The 20,307-nt window shown below is 39.7% G+C and overlaps 1 protein-coding gene across 1 annotated transcript; it reads left to right on the top strand.

Annotated features, from left to right (window-relative positions):
• The first annotated feature begins 12,795 nt into the window (after positions 1-12,795).
• Positions 12,796-19,870, top strand: mlec (malectin). Its single transcript, XM_041864624.2, has 6 exons — positions 12,796-12,998; positions 13,359-13,611; positions 14,676-14,854; positions 15,153-15,329; positions 15,549-15,606; positions 15,941-19,870. Exons 2-6 carry the CDS (start codon positions 13,404-13,406, stop codon positions 16,186-16,188), a joined length of 870 nt encoding a protein of 289 aa, XP_041720558.1. The 5' UTR covers positions 12,796-12,998; positions 13,359-13,403; the 3' UTR covers positions 16,189-19,870.
• The last annotated feature ends 437 nt before the right edge of the window (positions 19,871-20,307 follow it).

Here is a 20,307-nt window from a genome sequence, read left to right as displayed (position 1 = left end):
AAGGCTGGGAATGTCAATACAATCAAACTAGCTGGGGCAATGACCACAAGTCAGTCATAATGTGGCTAATAGGCTAGCTTATCTATTTATGTAGCTATTTATTTAGCAAGCTAAAACACATAGCCTAACATAATGTTAGCTAGCGAGCTGCTGGGAGGATGTCATGTCATTGGACAAGTCGGTGAGTGGCCAACTTTTTCCTCCATTTCGTTTTTCGATGGCTACAGCTAGAGATGCAATTATCATTTGGTTAGCTAGCAAGAAATGTTAATCACAACTAGCTAGCTATGCTGAACTTGAACGACTGTTATTCACAGTTAGCATATCTCTTAGTTGTCAATGAATTGTACTTGTCATCGATCAAATGGAAGGGCAGGCAGACAAGTTCCCATTCAGTTGTCAAAACGTGGGTTCGGACAAGCAGATGGGGTTCGCAGGCTACTATTCCGCATCGTTTATCAGTGTGCAATTTTGACGGCCAACTACAATAAAAAAGTTTGAGAGGGTTTATCTACTGTTCCCTCATTAGATTTGAGCTAATCTCGCTCTGGCTAACATTAGTTGTTGATCTTGTTGTTGTTGATGTGCACAGGCAACTGAGGGAGAGAGAGCCTACCTGTTCATGGTTCTTTGATCAATAGAACTGTAAAGTTCCCAAATGTAAGATGACTCCTGTGGTATTTACATATTTGTAGAAATCCATTCAGCTGTATTTTATGGAATTTGGCAAATGCATTCTAATGATCTAAAGTCACGCTTTTGCTACTGCCTGTAAACACAAAATCCAGTTCAAAGTGAATGATGGCAGGTCCGTGTGGCAAATGGCTTATTTGTATATAGGCCTACTGTAGCTCTGATTGGCTATGGCGCACTGGTTTGTGTAGAGTCTGGTTCTGGACAAGACTGACACGTTTTTTTAAAGTTGTATTTACTGCAGTGTCTATCAATTCTCCAAACGCAAGGTTGCGTGTTCGAATCGCATCACAAACAACTTTAGCATTTTAGCTCATTAGCAACTGTGCAACTACTTACTACTTTTGAGCTACTTTGCAACTACTTAGCATGTTACCTAACCCTAACCTTAACATAACTCCTAACCCTAACCTTAACCCAGCTAACGTTAGCCACCTAGCTAACATTAGCCACAACAAATTGGAATTCGTAACATCATACGTTTTGCACATTTGTAACATATTATCCGAATTGTAATTAATACATACCATATGAAACGTAACATATGATACTAATTGGAGAGTCTCGGATTTATTTTTACTATGTTATGTCTACCCCTGAGTCCAGGTTGCAGCACTGGAATTCTCAAATGGCAAGAGTCAACCCTCAACATGTCAACAGCTGGAATAGGCACGGTTTTCACTCATCTCTTGACAGGTAGGCTGGTAGTCTTTTTCTGAAATAATTATTTCCCCCTGTTTTAACTGAAATGTTGCTCACATACTGTAACTTTCATTAGCTGGCTAAGGTTATTAGCATGCTAGCTAGTTACACTGACAGTCAGTTCCCTATTTGTTGTTATTTCTCTGCTACACGTGGAAATCACCACAACGGTCCCACCACCAATTCCTGAAGATGTATTAGAAGCCTTCCTCAGTCTTCGTGGTGGAACCTAAACGAGAATTTTCGCTCTAAGACAGGAATTATTCGAAATACAGTTGGTTTGGCAACTTCCTCTGAGGTGGGCCTTTAATGAACACCCTTTTCCCCTTTCATCTGTGCCAGACCGTTCTAATCACAACACAATCAGAACGATTGGGAGCTATTTCACCCTGGGAATATTTTTACATGACACCAGAGCCCTCATGAAATCTAAGCGTCAAGTGTTACTATGGCAACGTTGTTTGTTCGTCATTTCTGACAAGGTCAGTGCTATTCGGCGTCCTTGGAACGTCCCTACCCTAACCCGTACCTTTACCCTAACCTTAACCATAACCCAGGGCTCTCCAACCCTGCTCCTGGAGAGCTATCCTGTAGATGTAGTGTAGTGAAAACCTACAGGACGGTAGTGTCGTAGTAAATATATATAATGTTATAGCTTGGTCTGACTAAAATCTTGTGCATGACCCATCTTGTGTTGGGCCTTTGTATTTAATACAATGCACAAAGACTTCTATCTTGTCGGCCTTATCAGCAGGTGGCTATGGACAACACCCACGCCATAGGTCTCTCAGTTCTCCCAACTCACGACTTCTTGCTCTGAGGACATAACACACACACCCCCACACACACACACATATAACACACACACACACACACACACACATCATCATTGTTAAACATACACACACATACACACACACACACACACACACATACACACACGCACGCACACACACACATCATCATTGTTAAACATACACACACACACACACACACACACACACACACACACATATACACACACAAACACACACACACACATCATCATTGTTAAACATACACACACATAACACACACACACACACACACACACATACACACACGCACACACACACACACACACATCATCATTGTTAAACATACACACACATACACACACACACACACACACATACGCACACACACACACACACACATCATCATTGTTAAGCACACACACACACAAAAACCCCTTCTCTTAGGCTGAACATCTGAAGACAGAGAACCCGACTCAGAGCCAATGCAATGGAGTGTGACCTCGACCAACTCATCAGGACCAATCAGAAGATCAGAACTACTAGAATCAACCTACTTTATTTTATTGTATAAAATGTCAGCACACAATGTTTAGGGCTCGCTCTCTCAGATATCTCCTACGAGGTTGATGAACGGAGTCCGTGCACGCGATTTACAGATATCTTTACCTCTGAATAAACTGCCTTATATTATACAATTATCCACCTTGTCCGAAAGTCTCTACTTGGTCTCCGTTCTCCAGTAAACTTGCTGATCATCAACAAAATTGGTAGCAGAGGGTGGTTTTCTAACTCTGAATTCGGTCCATAAAAGTTGATAGAGACAGGAGACAAGTAAGAGACGGATCTGAAAGGGACGGGTGACCTGTCCGCAGGAGCAGCCGGGAATCCAGCTCGCCTCAGGAAACTGATCTAAACCGACGTCAATACAAAGGTAAGCCAGAACCTGTTAAACAAAATCTGCATATTGTATTGTAGGTTAAACCAAATTATGATCAGTAGTACTGGGCGTGAGTATGGATTACTGTTAAATTTATAACATATATGACTCAAAAGGCACATGTGTAAAGATATCTGAAATCTTAGGTTTTTACTGTTGAAATGTGACTCTAAGAGAAGAAGTCTAGTTACAGTGGTTTTATTTTCTGTTGAATTGTGATTCTCTAGTGAGGGAGTCTATTTACAGAGGTTTGGTTCACTAGAAATTGACCCTTTTATTTTTACTGTTGATATCTGAAATCTTAGGTTTTTACTGTTGAAATGTGACTCTAAGAGAAGAAGTCTAGTTACAGTGGTTTTATTTTCTGTTGAATTGCGGCTTTCTAGTGAGGAGCCTATTACAGAGGTTTTGGTTCACAAGCGATGGACCCTTTTATTTGATCCAAAGAGAAGGATCTGGTGACTGAAAAAGATTCAGATAGTCGGGTTGAGTTAATTCCGTGAGAATCCAAGTCCAGAAAAGGTTCTCCCGACTAGACGCCAGTTGAATGGTTTAAGCGACTGGGAGTCTCCCTTGAGGAGAATCAAAAAAATAAAAATAATACAAGTTCAGATAGTCGGGCAATTGGTTGACGTGGCACTCAACTATATGTACTGTGAGGAACTCAAACTGAATGTGTGTTGATGCTGATATGTAATGAAAAAATGTAATTGTTGAAATGATAACCTGAATGTTGTGTAAGATTGGCCGTTTCATGAGACTAACTAGTTGATAACTTTTAAGAGGACCACCGAGTCCTATTTTGCCTGTTATGTAGCCGCTGCGCTAAAAGCTGACTTGAACTTTTTCCCTCTTGTGGAGTTGGTATTTCCTTAGTTCCTAAAATTAGATTGATAATTATTTTGGAAGCGCTCGAGTTTGTTAATATATTGTTCCAAAGGGCGATTCTGATACCTTTTGGGAAAATATATAATATTCGAATACCTGAAAAACAATAATAACTTTTGCCAAATAATTCCTAGAATTAAATTGATAATTATTTTAGAAGCGCTGAGTTTGTTAGATATATTGTTCCAAAAGAGCGATTCTGATACCTTTTGGGAAAAATATAATAACTCGAATACCTGAAAAACAATAATAACTTTTTGCCAAATAATTCTAGAATTAGATTGATAATTATTTTGGAAGCGCTCGAGTTTGTTAATATATTGTTCCAAAAGGGCGATTCTGATACCTTTTGGGAAAAATATATAATAACTCGAATACCTGAAAAACAATAATAACTTTTGCCAAATAATTCCTAGAATTAAATTGATAATTGTTTTGGAAGCGCTCGAGTTTGTTAATATATTGTTCCAAAAGGGCGATTCTGATACCTTTTGGGAAAATATATAATAGCTTGAGTACCTGAAAGACAATAATAACTTTTGCAAAATAATTCCTGGGATTAAATTGATGATTGTTTTGGGAGCGCTCGGGTTTGTTAATATATTGTTCCAAAAGGGCGGTTCTGATACCTTTTGGGAAAATATATAATAATTCGAATAATTGAAAAACAATAATACCTTTTGCAAAATAATTCCTAATAATAAAGTATTGAACATTTTTTTGTGTACGAGGTGGGACATCAGAGATAAATCTCAGTCAGCGCCAAGAATACATTGCTGGATTCGGCCAGTGACGGGGCTAAGAGCACCAAGATAGTCTAAAAAAAACTGTATAACCATGGCAACCACTACCGTCCCAAAACTCAAGTTTAATGAATATCTAGATCAAAAATACAGGATAGAGCGGGAGTGGTGCCGAATGGTTTTTAATTCGATCTAAAAGTTGGTGCGAGAGGAAAAGGCAAATCATCGATCTAAAAACAGACGGAAGAGTGACCTGAAAATCCTGGAGAAATCAACTATTCGTCTTGGCTCAGGAAACCTGATCAGAGCGCGCTCTTCTAAAAAGGTATGCAGAGCCTGTTAAAACGAAATCTTGCATATTGTATTATAGACCAATACCAAATTATGATCAGTAGTACTGAGCGTGAGTATGAATACTTGTTAAATAATTTTCCATCCTAATGAATTAAGGCATACATGAGATATCTGGTACTGTGTTTTATACTAAGGAATTAAGGAATAAGGAATAAGGAATAAAGATAAACGTATCCAGAATGTGTCGAACTACGGATTGACGCATTGTGGATAAGATTTGACCCACAACTAGATTCCTAAAGGGACCCAGTTTGAACTGAGACCTTTTGCATAAATCCTATTAGGGGAGGTCCTACCCTATAGGTTGCGAGGAGGTGAAGTTTAACTGTGGCAGAGTTCTAGACATTAGGTGGAGGGAGAGGTATGGTTTTGAGGGACGTCTGGACGCAGATAAACTTCGAATCCATGCTTAAAACAGATACATAAGGTGTGTAAAGGAGAAATGAGCAGTGAGAGAGAAAGAGAGAGTTGCGAAGGGAGGGGCTGGAGAGAGCGAAAGTGTGGCTTTTGGAGCGAGGAAAGACTGGAGTTGGCTGGGAACACCACGGGGTGATTATTTGAGAGGTGCCTGTGGGTTTCTGACGAGGGATGAGATGGGTGAGAAAGTAGAGAATATTTACATTTGCATTTTTGGTGATTTGGCAGACGCTCTTGTCCAGAGCGACTTGCAGGGCGATTGGGGTTGAGTGCCTTGCTCGAGGGCACATCGGCAGATTTTTCGCCTGGTCGGCTCGGGGATTGGAACCGCGACCTCTCGGTTCTTGGCGCGGCGCTACTGATCACTAAGCTGCCTGCCGCCCCATATGAGTTTAAGGTTGTGGCGTTTGTTTGATCATGTGATAAGGTTTAATTTGTAATCGGACCATAACTAAAGTGGTTGTAGAAGTAATGTATAGGTAGGGAGAGCCAATAGGGGCTCCATTGAACTATTATGGTTTATTTGGCATTTCAATGGCATAAGGTGAAATCTGTATGCATGAGGGGAATTCGATTATGTATTATTATAGTATTATGGACACTCCGTAATAAATAAACTGAACCAAACAAGACGATACTACAGCAATAGAGAATAGTTAATGTTGTTACGTTAGTTCTTAAACCCGATGATAGAAGAAAATGCAGAACGCTGTTAGAGTGTGTTTTATTTAGGCTACTAGGGTGTTTGAGACGGAAGGGCTGGCTAGACGGGGGGTGATGACGTGGCTGGATGTGCGGCGTGAAAGTATTTACTTTGTGAGAATCGTAGATGGTGTGGAGTGACTGGCGATGTCCCTGGTTCGAACACAGGTAGGGACAGTAGACAAAGCTTTCGCAGTGGGGCTATATACCTAGATTGCTATGTGGATGTGAAAGGTTGAATTAGATAGCTTAAATAGAAGTATTCTAGAAAAGTCTATGAAAATATGTTATAAGGTTACCATGCGCTCTCCCCGAAGGAGCAAGGAGGGTGAGAGACAGTACAGTTCAGATGGTAGGAACATTATTAAATGTATGCTAATCAACGGTAGCAAGTATTTGTTTTATTAATTAAGGCATAATCAGAGAGAACAGTTAAATAAATTGAATAGCGAACTGAAATGGTTTAGCGGGAAAATATAAATGTTTGGTACATGTAGCAGAGTTAGGGTAATCAATTAAATAATAATTGTATACTGAGGAATTTTGAGTGGTTTTATAGATTAGTTATGAGGAATTAGATTGATACAAACAATTATTGATGGGTTAAGACTGGGGATAACCAGGAGAAAGAGATTAGCTCATCTCGTTGGAATGTTGCCAAGGGCTAGGGAGCAGTAGTGAAGTTAGGCCGTATTTAGGTCATAAAGTGAGCTACCAAATTAAGGCCTGGCTATTTGTGGTTGTTTTTCAGTTGGGTTTTCAAATAAAAACAACACACCTAGTATGATGTTTATAAAGCCTTGTTTCAATTTTTGGGGGGGTTTTCAGCAGGTCAAGGGTTATAGGTCTTAAAGGTGCACACAGTGAATTTTATGGATTTTTAGGTTTTGGCTGAGTTTGGGGTATATATGATTTCTTATGAATGAATGTCATGAGGACTTAATGAACACTTGGGATAACTAACATTTATGAAATATTTAGAATAATGGTAATTGTTTAGTATACTATGGGATTAAACAGTTCGTTAAATGATTTCAATGGCCTCCTGAACTCTGTTTTAACATTCTGGTGTTAATTAATCATCCACACTAGTACATTCTAAAGGCATGAGAGGAAGACTTTAAGATAGTTTATTTTACTAAGTTGAGGGTAATTTATAGTACTGTGAAAATTGTGAAGAAGATTATAATTTGGTAATAATATATTTGATTTGAACCATAAATAACAGAGAGAGAGTGGAGGAATGGCAATTGGATAATGAAAACCAATATTAACTAAAGTGATTGTTTAGGTAGGTGGTAATATTGACACATGGCCAAATCATGTCAAAGAGGGGGATGGTTGGACTAAATATTAAATATATACGAAGGAGAGGACAAAATACTTTATTAAATATATACGAAGGAGAGGACAAAATACTTTTAAAAAAACAAACATGTATGATAGTTTATTAACCACACCTGTATGTCAGAGGTTTTGTGCCCCACAGGTGAACTAAAGGAGAAGGTGACCCACTCTATCTAACCAGGAGACTGAATCAGGCCTGGCGGGAAGGGGCCCTACCAAGTACTGCCTTTGCCAGCAGAATAGCTGAGAGATCCATCTGGGTGCATGTCACACACTGTACAAAACCAGCTACACCTGACGAACAAACACAGAGTTAGGAGAAAGATCCGATCACCACTATGGTTGGGGTTGCCTCCTTAACGAAGATTCCCTTACCCTGTCTGATCATCCCTGTGTGAGTTCGATAGAAGGTAAAGCAATGGGTTGGCCTCTGGCATCTGACATGTTCTCAGGGCAAGGGTGGGGATTCACAGGTCTCCCGACGGTAGGTAGCTGTCTGATTGTGGGGGCCATATTCCTAACACACACGGACCCTCCTGTTTCAGCCGAAGTGGTAGTTAACCTCACAAGTTGAAAAGGCAAGGAGACAGCTAGACGTAGGGGAAAGGGGAAATTCTAGAGTAAACCTCTCTGAGGGAGGTAGTGAGACCGGGGCTGTGATAAGATAGTGCAAAACTATGGACCTGGAGGAAGTAGTACAGGTGGAAACAGGGTATAGAAATCTTAACCTGTGGTTGGAATGGATTCAGTATACGGAAAAAAAAAACTATGTCTAAAGAGGACTGTTTTGCCTGTAGGACAGCCAAACCAGGGATAACAACTACTCCGTTCCCCTTGACAGGCTTTAACTCTCTGTCAGGTTTTCCTCCATGCAAGCCACCTGGGAATGTGGTGAAAGAGTCTTATGGTAACTTGCACTATCTGTTTCCGATAACAAAGTCATCCCGACCTGGGTTGCCTCAGTTTGAAGTCACAGGGGATTCTTTATTGTTTTTCTAGGACTAGTAAGGATAGGATACAGGGTAGGAGCATCTTGGCTCCTGCTCCCACACAGAGAATGTCACACCTAAAGAGACCATGACTCAATCTCTCTCTTTGTTGCAGCAAGAGGATTATAGGAGCCAAAACCAGGCCCGTGCTGACATCTGATGGATGTGTGGTGATAACTGATTGTGAACTCACCTACATACGCAAACAATCAAACGTGTCGGATTGGTGAGTTGTCACATAGAAAGTAGGACCTCCTCCCGGGATCCTTTGATGAAAGGATATATATTGATGGGATCCACAATCAGATCGCAGCTGGGTTTGAATCAAGTATTTTCTGGTGGTCAAACAATTAATAAAAATGTAGATTGGATAAATTATATTTAATATAACCAGCAAAAGATTTATTAACCACACTCGTGATGCAATAAAGGGATTAGCTGAGCAGACAGCGGCAACTAGCTTAATGACATGGCAGAATAGAATAGCTTTAGATATGCTTTTGGCTGATGGGGACGGGGTTTGTGTTCTGTTTGGATATATGTGCTGTACTTTCATCTCCAACAATATAGCACCGGACGGGCCCCGTGACCAAAGCGCTTGAGTGACCATCACCACGCTCGAGCAGAACTGGTTGAGAACTCTGGTATTGATAGCTCCATAAACGGTTGGTTTGATAACGTATTTGGTAAATGGAAAACTATTGTTGTGACTATTCTGGGTGAAGTTATGGCCTCTATGGGTATACTTGTTCTTTGTGGATGTTGCCTTATTTCCTGGCTGGTGACTGTTTGGTGAGTACTCTTCTATGGTGGTTACTGGATTTCTGACCCTAGTAATTGTGTTTTTTGCTGTTAATGTGTTGTGCTGCTTGCATCGTCCCTGTCTCAGGAGGTCAGTGGTAGGAGTGGTGCAGGCGGTATGATCGTTGTTACCGGCCCAGGATGATGGGTGACTCTGCTACTGACTCTGAGACCAAGCTGGATGATCCATGTTTTGCCTAGTAAAATACATACACGCATTTATTTTCAGTTCTTGCTCATTTATTACCTTACGTTTTTACTAACCACTGTAATTGTTTATTCTTCCTGATGTGAAGGTAAAGGATTCCTGGGTGGCTGGTAGCCAACTCAGTACATGTTAGGTGTAGGGGACGAATAGAGGGTTAAAATTATTATTTTTATTTTCTATTAACATTAAATGTTGTGATTTAATTTCCATATCCTGTTATTCTTAAGGGTGATTATACTCTGTTTAGAGTGACACCATAAAATTGTTGGGTTTTATTTTTTTGATCTGTATGTGATGAATAGCTTGGAAGGAATCATTAATGAGGAGCACTGTACTGATATGGATTGTTTCACATAACAGGCTGATAAGAACACTCTCTCTTTGTTGTCTGTGAAACTGTCCTTGAACATGGGTACATGGAGTACAGTTTTTGGGGCTCGTCCTTTTGGGTGCCGACTGTTGTACTATTAATAAAAACGTCGATAGAATTAACTGCATACATTAATGTTAAAATTAGGCAATTGGACACAACAAGGTTTTGAGGTGCATGGCCAGTTGGCTGCAACTCTCTCTCATAAGCTTTCCAAAATCGTATTGCTGTCGACATGCTCCTGGCTGAAAAGGAGGATGTTGCTATGTTTGGTGAACAATGTTGTACTTTATTCTCAACAATACAGCCACAGATGGCAGTTTGATAATTGCCCTGGAAGGGGTTACGAACTCTTAATGGTAAGATGAAGAGCGCCACTCAGGGTGGACACTTCAATGTGGGACTCTTGGATGGATGCGTTTGGTAAATATAAGCAACGCTTGTTTCTTCTATACTTGTATCCATCTCAATTTTGCTGCAATTCTAGTGCTTTGTGGACTGTGCATTCCATGCATACGGGACGCTGACAACCAGGATTATAACCACCGCTTATTGATCCACATCCTGCAGATAACGGTCAGATGTTTCCTTTGCTTGCTATTGTGATGCTGACCAAGGATATCTGGATGATGAATAGCATTTAAGCTTTTTGTCACGTCTCTTGTGAGACGTGAAGAGGGGGAATGTAAAACTTATCTTCTGATAAAGTTTTCCTATTTTGCCAATTGCAGCATTTAGCTTTTGTCCGTCTCTTGTGAGACGTGAAGAGGGGAATTAAAACTTTATCTTCTGATAAAGTTTTCCCTATTTTGCCAAATTGCAGCATTTAGCTTTTGTACGTCTCTTGTGAGGCGTGAAGGAGGGGAATGTAAAACTTTATCTTCTGATAAAGTTTTCCCTATTTTGCCAATTACACTGTTAGCTTGTGTCACGTCTTAAGTTTTCCTTCTTTACTGTTACTTGGTCACGTCTCTGGGGGAGACGTGAAGAGAGGGATTTGTCGTAGTAAAATATATAATGTTATAGCTTGGTCTGACTAAAATCTTGTGCATGACCCATCTTGTGTTGGGCCTTTGTATTTAATACAATGCACAAAGACTTCTATCTTGTCGGCCTTATCAGCAGGTGGCTATGGACAACACCACGCCATAGGTCTCTCAGTTCTCCCAACTCACCACTTCTTGCTCTGAGGACATACACCCACACACACCCCCACACACACACACACAAACACACACACACACACATCATCATTGTTAAACATACACACACACACACACACACACACACACACACACACACACATCATCATTGTTAAACATACACACACATACACACACACACACACACACACACACACACACACACATAAACACAACATATATTGTTAAACATACACACACATACACACACACACACACACACACACACACACACACACACACACATCATCATTGTTAAACATACACACACATACACACACACACACACACACACACACATACGCAACACACACACACACACATCATCATTGTTAAGCACACACACACACAACCCCTTCTCTTAGGCTGAACATCTGAAGACAGAGAACCCGACTCAGAGCCAATGCAATGGAGGTGACCTCGACCAACTCATCAGGACCAATCAGAAGATCAGAACTACTAGAATCAACCTACTTTATTTTATTGTATAAAATGTCAGCACACAATGTTTAGGGGCTCGCTCTCAGATATCTCCCTACGAGGTTGTGAGCGGGTCCGTGCACGCGATTTACAGATATCTTTACCTCTGAATAAACTGCCTTATATTATACAATTATCCACCTTGTCCGAAAGTCTCTACTTGGTCTCCGTTCTCCAGTAAACTTGTGATCATCAACAGTAGCTCTCCAGGACGAGGGATGGAGAGCCCTGCATAACCCTTACCTAACCAATTGAAATGTCAACTTAAAAGGGCGGTAGGTACGTCCCAAGGATCCCGAATAGCACTTGCATTTTTTGACAAACCCAGAGTGCACTGCAAGTGCGCTGCGTTGGACTCTTCTGATTGGACAAGATTTCAGACATCGGTTGCGTTCCAGGTTATTTTTAATTGTAGTAGCGCTGCGCCGATTATCAGATCCCAAAATGCCTGAGAAAGTGTTTTACATTTATCGGGAGCCAAATTGCTTTATACAGCAGCCCTCGTATCATATTAATGGGGTTCTCAAGAAGTTAAACACTTCTCATAGCATTGTGAGAGCTGATAATCTACGCGGCCAACTACAATAAATAGGACCTGGAACATGGCTATTTCCTTCTACCGTTTTTGTGATTATGGGAATCTGGGGAAATGTATCACTTTAATTTCAATTTAAACGTTTGCCATGTAGTAGACACTCTTAACCAGAGCGATTTACAGGAGCACTACCGTCATTCAAGTTTGCACAAAATACATATGCAGATTTGGACTGCAAACGTGTTTTTATTGAAAGTCTTATCTATATATTATATCTATGTATTCTAAATGTTATTTTCGAACAACACAATTAATAAAATCACGAATAACTCCCATTAGGTGTAATTGTGTGTAACTTCCGCATTTTGCCAACTGAACAACATTGCACCTCAACCAAACCTCAGCTCGGTCTCTTTTGCATCGCCAATGTATCAACTTTGACCCTCTCATTGGTAAATGAGGTGAAAGTTAATATATAGAGAGGTTGTAGGGAACTGTATGTGATTCGTGAATCCAATGCATTTCTATGAATATGCTAAAATTTCAATACATATGTAGAAATACTTCAATAATGCCATGTGATTGGGTGTCTATTCAGTCATCCACTTCCTGTACAGTGAACCAGCATGTTCGTTCACTCACTCTTTCTCTCGCTTCAGCGTTCATGCAATGTGTGTGGCTCTATGGAAATCAACGTCTGTCATACCAATTTGGCAGAGAAGACTAAACCGTCATTACTGTCAATGAGAGCCTCAGTGTAGATTGTGGACTATTCGGTTTTACATTTAGCAGGAAACAGACATAGAAGCAACTTGCACCAAGGATTTTTCAATGTAAGAACCTCATATTCCGCAAGCTACAGCTGCTGAGAGCGTTGATGAGAGTTAGAGGAAGTCAGTTAGCAAGCTGAGATAGCTAACAGGCTAGACAGGTACTGTAGCTAGCTAGATGTAGTAAAGGCCAACGAGTCAATATTACATTTTATTTAGAGTAAGCTGTGTTGACCGTACATTCTAGTTAGCGAACGTTTGCCAGCTGCAACATATTCATAATCATAGTTCATCTTAGCTAGATAGCGAACATGCTAGCTAGCTGAATATATTTGACTACCTTATCTGGGGAGGGGGTGGGAGGGTTTTGTGCTGTCATTTATGCTATCTAGCTAGCTACTATTGATGCCTTCTCTCACACAGCTTCCTTGGGTCAACTGGTGTGTGTCTGCTTGTACCAAGCTGTGTATGGCAATGCGGCGGGTAACAGTCCCATTGGTCATTGGGCTGGTCGTGGCGGTGTTGTCGCTGCTGGCTGAACACTGTTGGGCGGATGGTGGGGGCCCAAACCTTGCTGAACGAGTTATTTGGGCAGTGAACGCTGGCGGGGAAGCTCACACAGACATGCATGGCATTCATTTTAAGAAGGATCCATTGGAAGGAAAGCTTGGGAAAGGTGAGTCTGTGTAGGCATGGCTGGATCGTAATTTCCCTATTAGCTTCCTAGCTAACCTCGGTAACTTTGTATGATACATGACACAGTTTCCTATTGCAAATGTGACTGCTAAATTGAATTGAAAGCTAACTAGCCAGCTACACGTTAGATCTGTGTGAAATGAGCCACAATTTGAGCTATCTGGCTAAAATATTTTCTTCTGGCAGAGAGTAATTGTGTGATTGCAGATTTGTATTTCCCATAAAGAAGATATTTCAAGCTAATCAATTCATGCATGTGTTTGACTTCCGCAATTGAACCTAGTTAACCAAATGAAGAGTCAGCATTAGTTTCTAGTGCCTGCCTCGAAAATGAAGCACCTCATGGAAGAATAATTAACCCAACTGTGATGACTAATGATATTCAGAAAAGTATTTATTTAAAAGCAATAATTGGAAACCAATAACATGAGCAGTTAATTAAAAGTAAAGTATGAGGTAAAGGATACATTGATTAAACTTCCTATTTGATGTTGTATGATAGCCACTTTGCTTAGTTCCAACTGCATGTTCATCTGTTCATTGATGAAAAAACACTTCACTCTGAAGCAAGCGGCATTTCAGATTGTTTCTTACATCCACTCTAAAACTAAAGACCATATTAGTCTGTCTTGAAAAATACTGAACAAAAATATAAACGCAACATGTAAAGTGTTTGTCCCATGTTTCAAAAACTGCTAGGCTCCCTGCCGCTAAGCCATCGCCGCTCACATGCCAGAACAGATAAGTCATGAATATTTGAAAATGCCAAGCCATGGTTAGCCAGCAAGTTTGCATCTCAAATTTTAAAAGGACCTTATCAGCCATAAAAATGCATGCACTATTTGCCTTGTTTGTGTGCAAATACAGTAAAAAAAAAAATAGTAAATGTATGCAGGCATCACTATACTGTTCCAGTACATGTGTAAGCAAATGGATTTGTATTGTGTAAGCTTATGTGAGAAGTGTGTTGGGTGAAAATGTGACTGAATTGCTTATAAATCGACAACGTGGTGAACAATCTCTACTCTTTGTATTTCCCTCTAGCTTCAGATTATGGAGTCCGTCTGCCCATATTGCGCTCTAGTCCTGAAGACCAAGTTCTCTACCAGACAGAACGCTACAATGAGGATACTTTTGGCTATGAGGTGCCGATTCGTGAGGAAGGAGACTATATACTAGTCATGAAGTATGCAGAGGTCTACTTTGCCCAGTCTCAGCAGAAGGTACGACTCAGACATCCAATCAAATCATCAAAATATGTTTTCTGTTTAGATCTCAAAGTTATCACTCCTGTAAATCATGTTAATGTTATTCTAATTTGGCAGCAAAGATTGTTGTTGAACTTAGATGATGTTGATAGTCTCAAAATAAAATAAAATGTCCAACAGATGTTTTATTGCAAGGTAATGATTTATTAGTAATCTATAAATACTTCTTACAAACTTGTACACTTTGGACTGAGGATTTCCCATGCTATTTTCATGTTGCAAATCTAGCTGACTGAAATTGTCCTTTCTACAGGTATTTGACGTGCGTCTTAATGACCACGTGGTGGTGAAAGATCTGGATATCTTTGAGCGGGTGGGTCACAGTACAGCTCATGACGAAATAGTGCCCTTCTCAATACGCCGCGGTAAGCTGAGTGTCCAGGGGGAGGTGTCCACCTTCAACGGCAAGCTCACTGTGGAGTTTGTCAAGGTGAGTTGAAGTGTGTCAGTGCACAATGTTTTTTCATCAAATTAAACAGTCAAGCACAAAATTGACCTACACACAACTCTGAATGTGTGTTTGTTTATGGTATTTCCTATGCCAGTAATATTTATTTTTACAAATAATGGTAGGATAGTGTTTTTCAGCATTTTCATTTGCTGCATGGCTTTCTCTGCTATGAACTGATAACCTGCTGTGTTTTCTCAGGGTTATTACGACAACCCCAAGGTCTGTGCTCTGTACGTGATGAAGGGGACATTAGACGGTGAGCCTCAGTCTATTAACAGTAGAATATTCAACAGTACCAGTCAAAAATAGCATTTTCTAAGATGTTGTCTTTATAATTCTGAAATGTTTGAAGAATTGTAATGGCATGTTCTATTACAAAATAATTGCTCATTTTTTATCACTTTCTTTTTCAAAAAAAAAAATCATTTGCTGCTGAATCAATTAATTGTATGCACAATCCAGTCTAAAGACATCACAACCTCTCCTCAAGTTCTGTATTACTAATTCTTTTTTTATTACATTTTTTTTTTCCACTTAACCCTATCTTTAAATCCATAATCTCACCCCTCTCTATTCTTTCTGCATCTCAGATGTACCAAAACTCCAGCCTCACCCTGGACTGGAGAAACGTGAAGAACTTGAAGAGGAGGAGGAAGAGGAGACTGAGGCAGGAGAAGAGGGTGGTAAGAAGAGTACCTCAACAGTTCCCAAGTACAAGGTCCAGTCGGGCCCCAGAACACCAAACCCGTACGCGGCTGACAATAGCAGCCTCATGTTCCCTATCCTGGTGGCGTTCGGTGTGTTCATCCCTACACTCTTCTGCCTCTGTCGGCTGTGAGAACGTAAGATTGAGGGGGAAACGGGGACATGAAGGACAAGAGACTGAAGAGGGAGGGGAGGTCAAAGTGACATCAAAGACACAAGGCAAGCATACAGATGGGAGAGAGCACGAGATCCAAGGGGAGAATGGTGATAAGAGGACAAAAGAGAGACCACAATTTTGGAATGCTGGGCAGGCTGCAGAATAAAATGCCTTCCTCACTGACTTTAAGGTCACACAGAGAAAAGGGAATGAAGAGAGTGTGTTTGTGTGTGTGTTGTACATTGACACATTTTCACTACGTGGCACATTTAACACATTGCAAATAAATAAGACAGGATTTACCACTTTCAAACCAGGTTTGTCTTGTCTGGCAGGAAGTGGCTGGGATTATACTGAGGGGTTCTGAAGTGTGATTGGCTGTCCCTCTTTATAGATGGACGTATTGCTATGGCTTTGGATGAGGTGTGGCTTGAAGTGAAGGGAATGCAGATAGGCTGCAATGCTGATCAACAAAAATCAGGCCCAGTATTTAGTCAGATGGTACAGGAGGTGATATCCAGAAAATTGACTGATTCTTTAAAAGTTGGAAATTGAAGATATTTTGTTTTAGAGAATGCGTGTTTGGTGGAGGGGAGGGGGAGATGGTTGCCAATTTGATCAGTTAGGCTTTAGAATTTTGCTTTTGCTTGCTCTTTTTGACTTAATTTTTGTGCTTGATTATCTCAACTTGCTGGTGTTGTAGAGCAAACATGTATCTTAGCTTTTGATACAAGATGTGCCATAGTTTGTTGAGGAAGACAACATACTAATCATTTGAACAAGTTAATACTGTTACAGCCTGTTCTTTGCAGCGCATTGATGTTTCATGTGCTGTTTTATAAGACGGCTGATTAAGTGTTATCACAAATTCAAGGTGGGCATTCAATTATGTTGCATAATGTTTTTAAAATGCATGTGTACCTCAATGGGACTATCCCATGCTGTGCTGTTTCAAATAGCCAATGCAAGTTTCCTCAAATGTGATCACAAGTAAGAAGTCCACTTGTTGTGCTGGCACGCATAAATATCTGTCCTAGCAGGTACCTTCTGAGACAGCTAGACTTTATCGTTATCAGAAATTGAATCCTTTGAGGGTTTACATGGTTTTTAATCACATTGATAAAACCCTCTAACTTCTATGTGTTTTCTGCTTAACGGTACATGGCTTGGTTTGCAGCTGATGAAAGGCCACCTCTGAAAGGCTATGTGAAATAGTTCTGAGTGATTGAGTTACATTGCCAACATTGAGGGACCTGGTAATTTAACAAATACTCTAGTGGGACAGGTCCCGAATCTCTGTGTCTAGATTGACACAGAGATGCGTGTAGTCCTTTGTCATGGTCACTGCCTTTTCCACTCATTTTATGATTGTGCATGCCTTTTTGTTTCACCAAAGAGTGTTTTGTGTTGTAAAATTTTGTTTGATAAAACTCTTAGTAATCCTCCATTCATAACACTGTGATTGATATGATTTAGTTTTTTAACTCACATTGTTGGTGCTGTAGTGATGATTAAGTACTAGGTCAGGATATAATGTAAACATCAGAGAAGTTATCCCTATCCAATGTGTCATTAGGATTTATAATAATGGGAAGAGCCTAAGCGTTTTATTTGATTTAGTATTTATGTAAAGTCCTCTTTGAAATACTGCTGGATTCTTTAAAAATATTGGAATATAAATGTAGGACTTACAATGTGAAGAACAATTGTGTGTTTATATATATATTATATATATATATCTCAGTTATCCATAGCTACCTAGAGGATTAGAAAGTGAAATGAGTTTACTAGTTCTTTCTATGTTAAACATCTGTTGCCAAGCAAGATTTTCAGTTGTAGGCTAAATTGAAACTGGCTGTGACCAGAAAGCTTCAGAGCAGCCTTCTTAATAATTATTTTATTGCAATTTTGAAATGATGTTCCCAGGGAAAAGTGTTTTTAAAAGCCTGCACACTTTTAGAACTAAAAGGCGCTATTAGTCAAATCAACATGATGTAAAAACAGTGTGCTTGCACCAGTCTTAATCATGCCTATTCACTGTGCACCTGTGAGTAGATATGGGTGTGTGCATGTTTCACTATTGGGAATATTTTTCCTCTTCCCCATCTCTTCAAAAAATACAATTTGTTCAGTTTAGGCTAGTATTTTTGTCTCATCAATCCCTAGCATACCTTGTCTTAAACTTGCCTTAAAGTAGACCGCAGCATTTTGTTGTTATTAATGTCTAAGGTGTCCCAGTTACATCCTATATTCTTCCATTGAGTTAGCCTGGAAGTCAGTAGCTGCATGTTTGCATTGTTTTTGTGTGTCCAATTGCCTCTGTATCAAGAACGTACCTCTTTCCAAGAATGACACGTATTTTACCAAGCCTATTTTACTGACTTGTCTTATGTTCCCCCAAGCCTCTCCACACTTGTCATTGATTTCATACTCGTTGAATACTTGACAAATAGATGATCCATGTGTTGTAAATCCCCTCACTCCTGAGGTTTCCCTCTCCATGTTCCATGCTGCTGGAAAAAACAGCCAGGGGATGTTACAATACTTGATAGTCAGCTGATAGTAGTTGTTTGGTTTGTGTTTTTTTTTATATATAAACAATCCATAAATAAATCAGAAGCACCTTTGTTCCTTAGTTGAAAAACTGCAAAAACGTCATTTAATTCAGCACCAAAGTCATAATATTTTGTTTGTTGGCTAATCTAATCTCTACACAGTTGCGTGTGTATATACTGTATGGTACAATATCACACTTATTGTAGTGTGATAGCAGTTATTTTTTCATCTAAATTGTTATTATTGAGGTGTTAGGGTTTTTTAATGGTTAATTGTAAAGAAGACTGTGGCCTTTCTGCTGGGCATGACAGCCAGGTGAACACTGACTGTCAGGAAGAGAAATGTGATTAGCGTAGTATGGAATTCTTTACATTTTATATTGTATAATTTAAGTAAGAACGTGGGGTTTAATCTTGATATTTGTTAAATGATTAATAAAGATTTGTAGCTTTAACATTTTCCTCAGGATCTAAAAAAAAAAAAAAAAAAATTTTACCATGATGTTTTAACTGGTTTATTTTCAAAGCATTTGTGTGTAATTTTTGTTTTGATTGATTCCTTGTTGCCTTGGTTTTCAATACATTTGTGCTTTACCATTATCTGCTTTGAGGTTCCTTTTTTTGGTGTGCTTTTGATTACTTAATTGCATGGTTATTTTATTTATTTTTGCCCAGGAAAGTCCTAGTGTGCAAAAATCCTAACCCTACATGAGCTCACCTCGGATAAGAAACAAAGGCTTGCCGTCATATAGATATGTAGGCCTAAGTCTTCAATAAATACATTTAGCTACATCACTCTCCCATTATCACCACTGAGGTACAGACAGACAACAATCATACACTCTTGTGCTCCACACACAGTCATAATCACAGAGTATGTATGAATTGGTGTGAATGTGTGTGAGAGAAAGTGATCAATGTCAGTAAGGAATCCTACTCTCCTTATTGATTTCTCCCACCCCTGAGGGCTTTAGGCAGCAGGTGGACTGATGGAGTAATTTGAGATGCCCCCACCTTACTTTTTGGCTCTGCAAATAACAACTACAAAGTGGGAACTGCTGATAAATGCTGTCTCTTTTTAATAAATGTGCTATTCTATCTTACTGGTGTTTTAGCAAATGGTTTCTTTGTTATTATTTATCCCATGTTCTACTATCCTTAGGGTTATTGTAGTACCCCACCCTCATAACTGAACGGTTCAACATGCTGTATCACTGAGGTACTGCAGTCATCACAAGTAATGAGAACTACAATTATATTATACTTCTATGGGAGGGACATGGGAAATGTATGGTCGGTAGGGTGAAATAACAGTAATGCGTTTGAGAGAGGTAATGAGAGATGATGAATAAAAAGCATGGGCAAACTTAAACTACATTGGTATAGTGAAACCATTTTCATGAAGTTGTACCATACTCCGGTGTTCCCTGGTTGGAATTCCATTTACCTGCAACCTAGGTTAAAGATTCAAAAACAGTTTTTTACCTAGCCTCAAGTTTTTGAACATTCTGCCCTACTGGTAACTATGGTAACCACCTAG

This window comes from Coregonus clupeaformis, chromosome 18 (assembly GCF_020615455.1).
Source record: "Coregonus clupeaformis isolate EN_2021a chromosome 18, ASM2061545v1, whole genome shotgun sequence".
Taxonomy (NCBI): Eukaryota; Metazoa; Chordata; class Actinopteri; order Salmoniformes; family Salmonidae; genus Coregonus; species Coregonus clupeaformis.
Note: the sequence above shows the minus strand (reverse complement) of the source record. Positions and strands in the feature narration are given on the sequence as shown.

What these genes read in the sequence shown, in the direction of transcription:
- mlec (XM_041864624.2), top strand. Translation starts at nt 13,404, where the DNA reads ATGGCAATGCGGCGGGTAACAGTCCCATTGGTCATTGGGCTGGTCGTG. An exon ending in GGAAGGAAAGCTTGGGAAAG is followed by an intron (nt 13,612 to 14,675) that starts GTGAGTCTGTGT and finishes ATTTCCCTCTAG; the next exon opens with CTTCAGATTATGGAGTCCGT. An exon ending in TCACTGTGGAGTTTGTCAAG is followed by an intron (nt 15,330 to 15,548) that starts GTGAGTTGAAGT and finishes GTGTTTTCTCAG; the next exon opens with GGTTATTACGACAACCCCAA.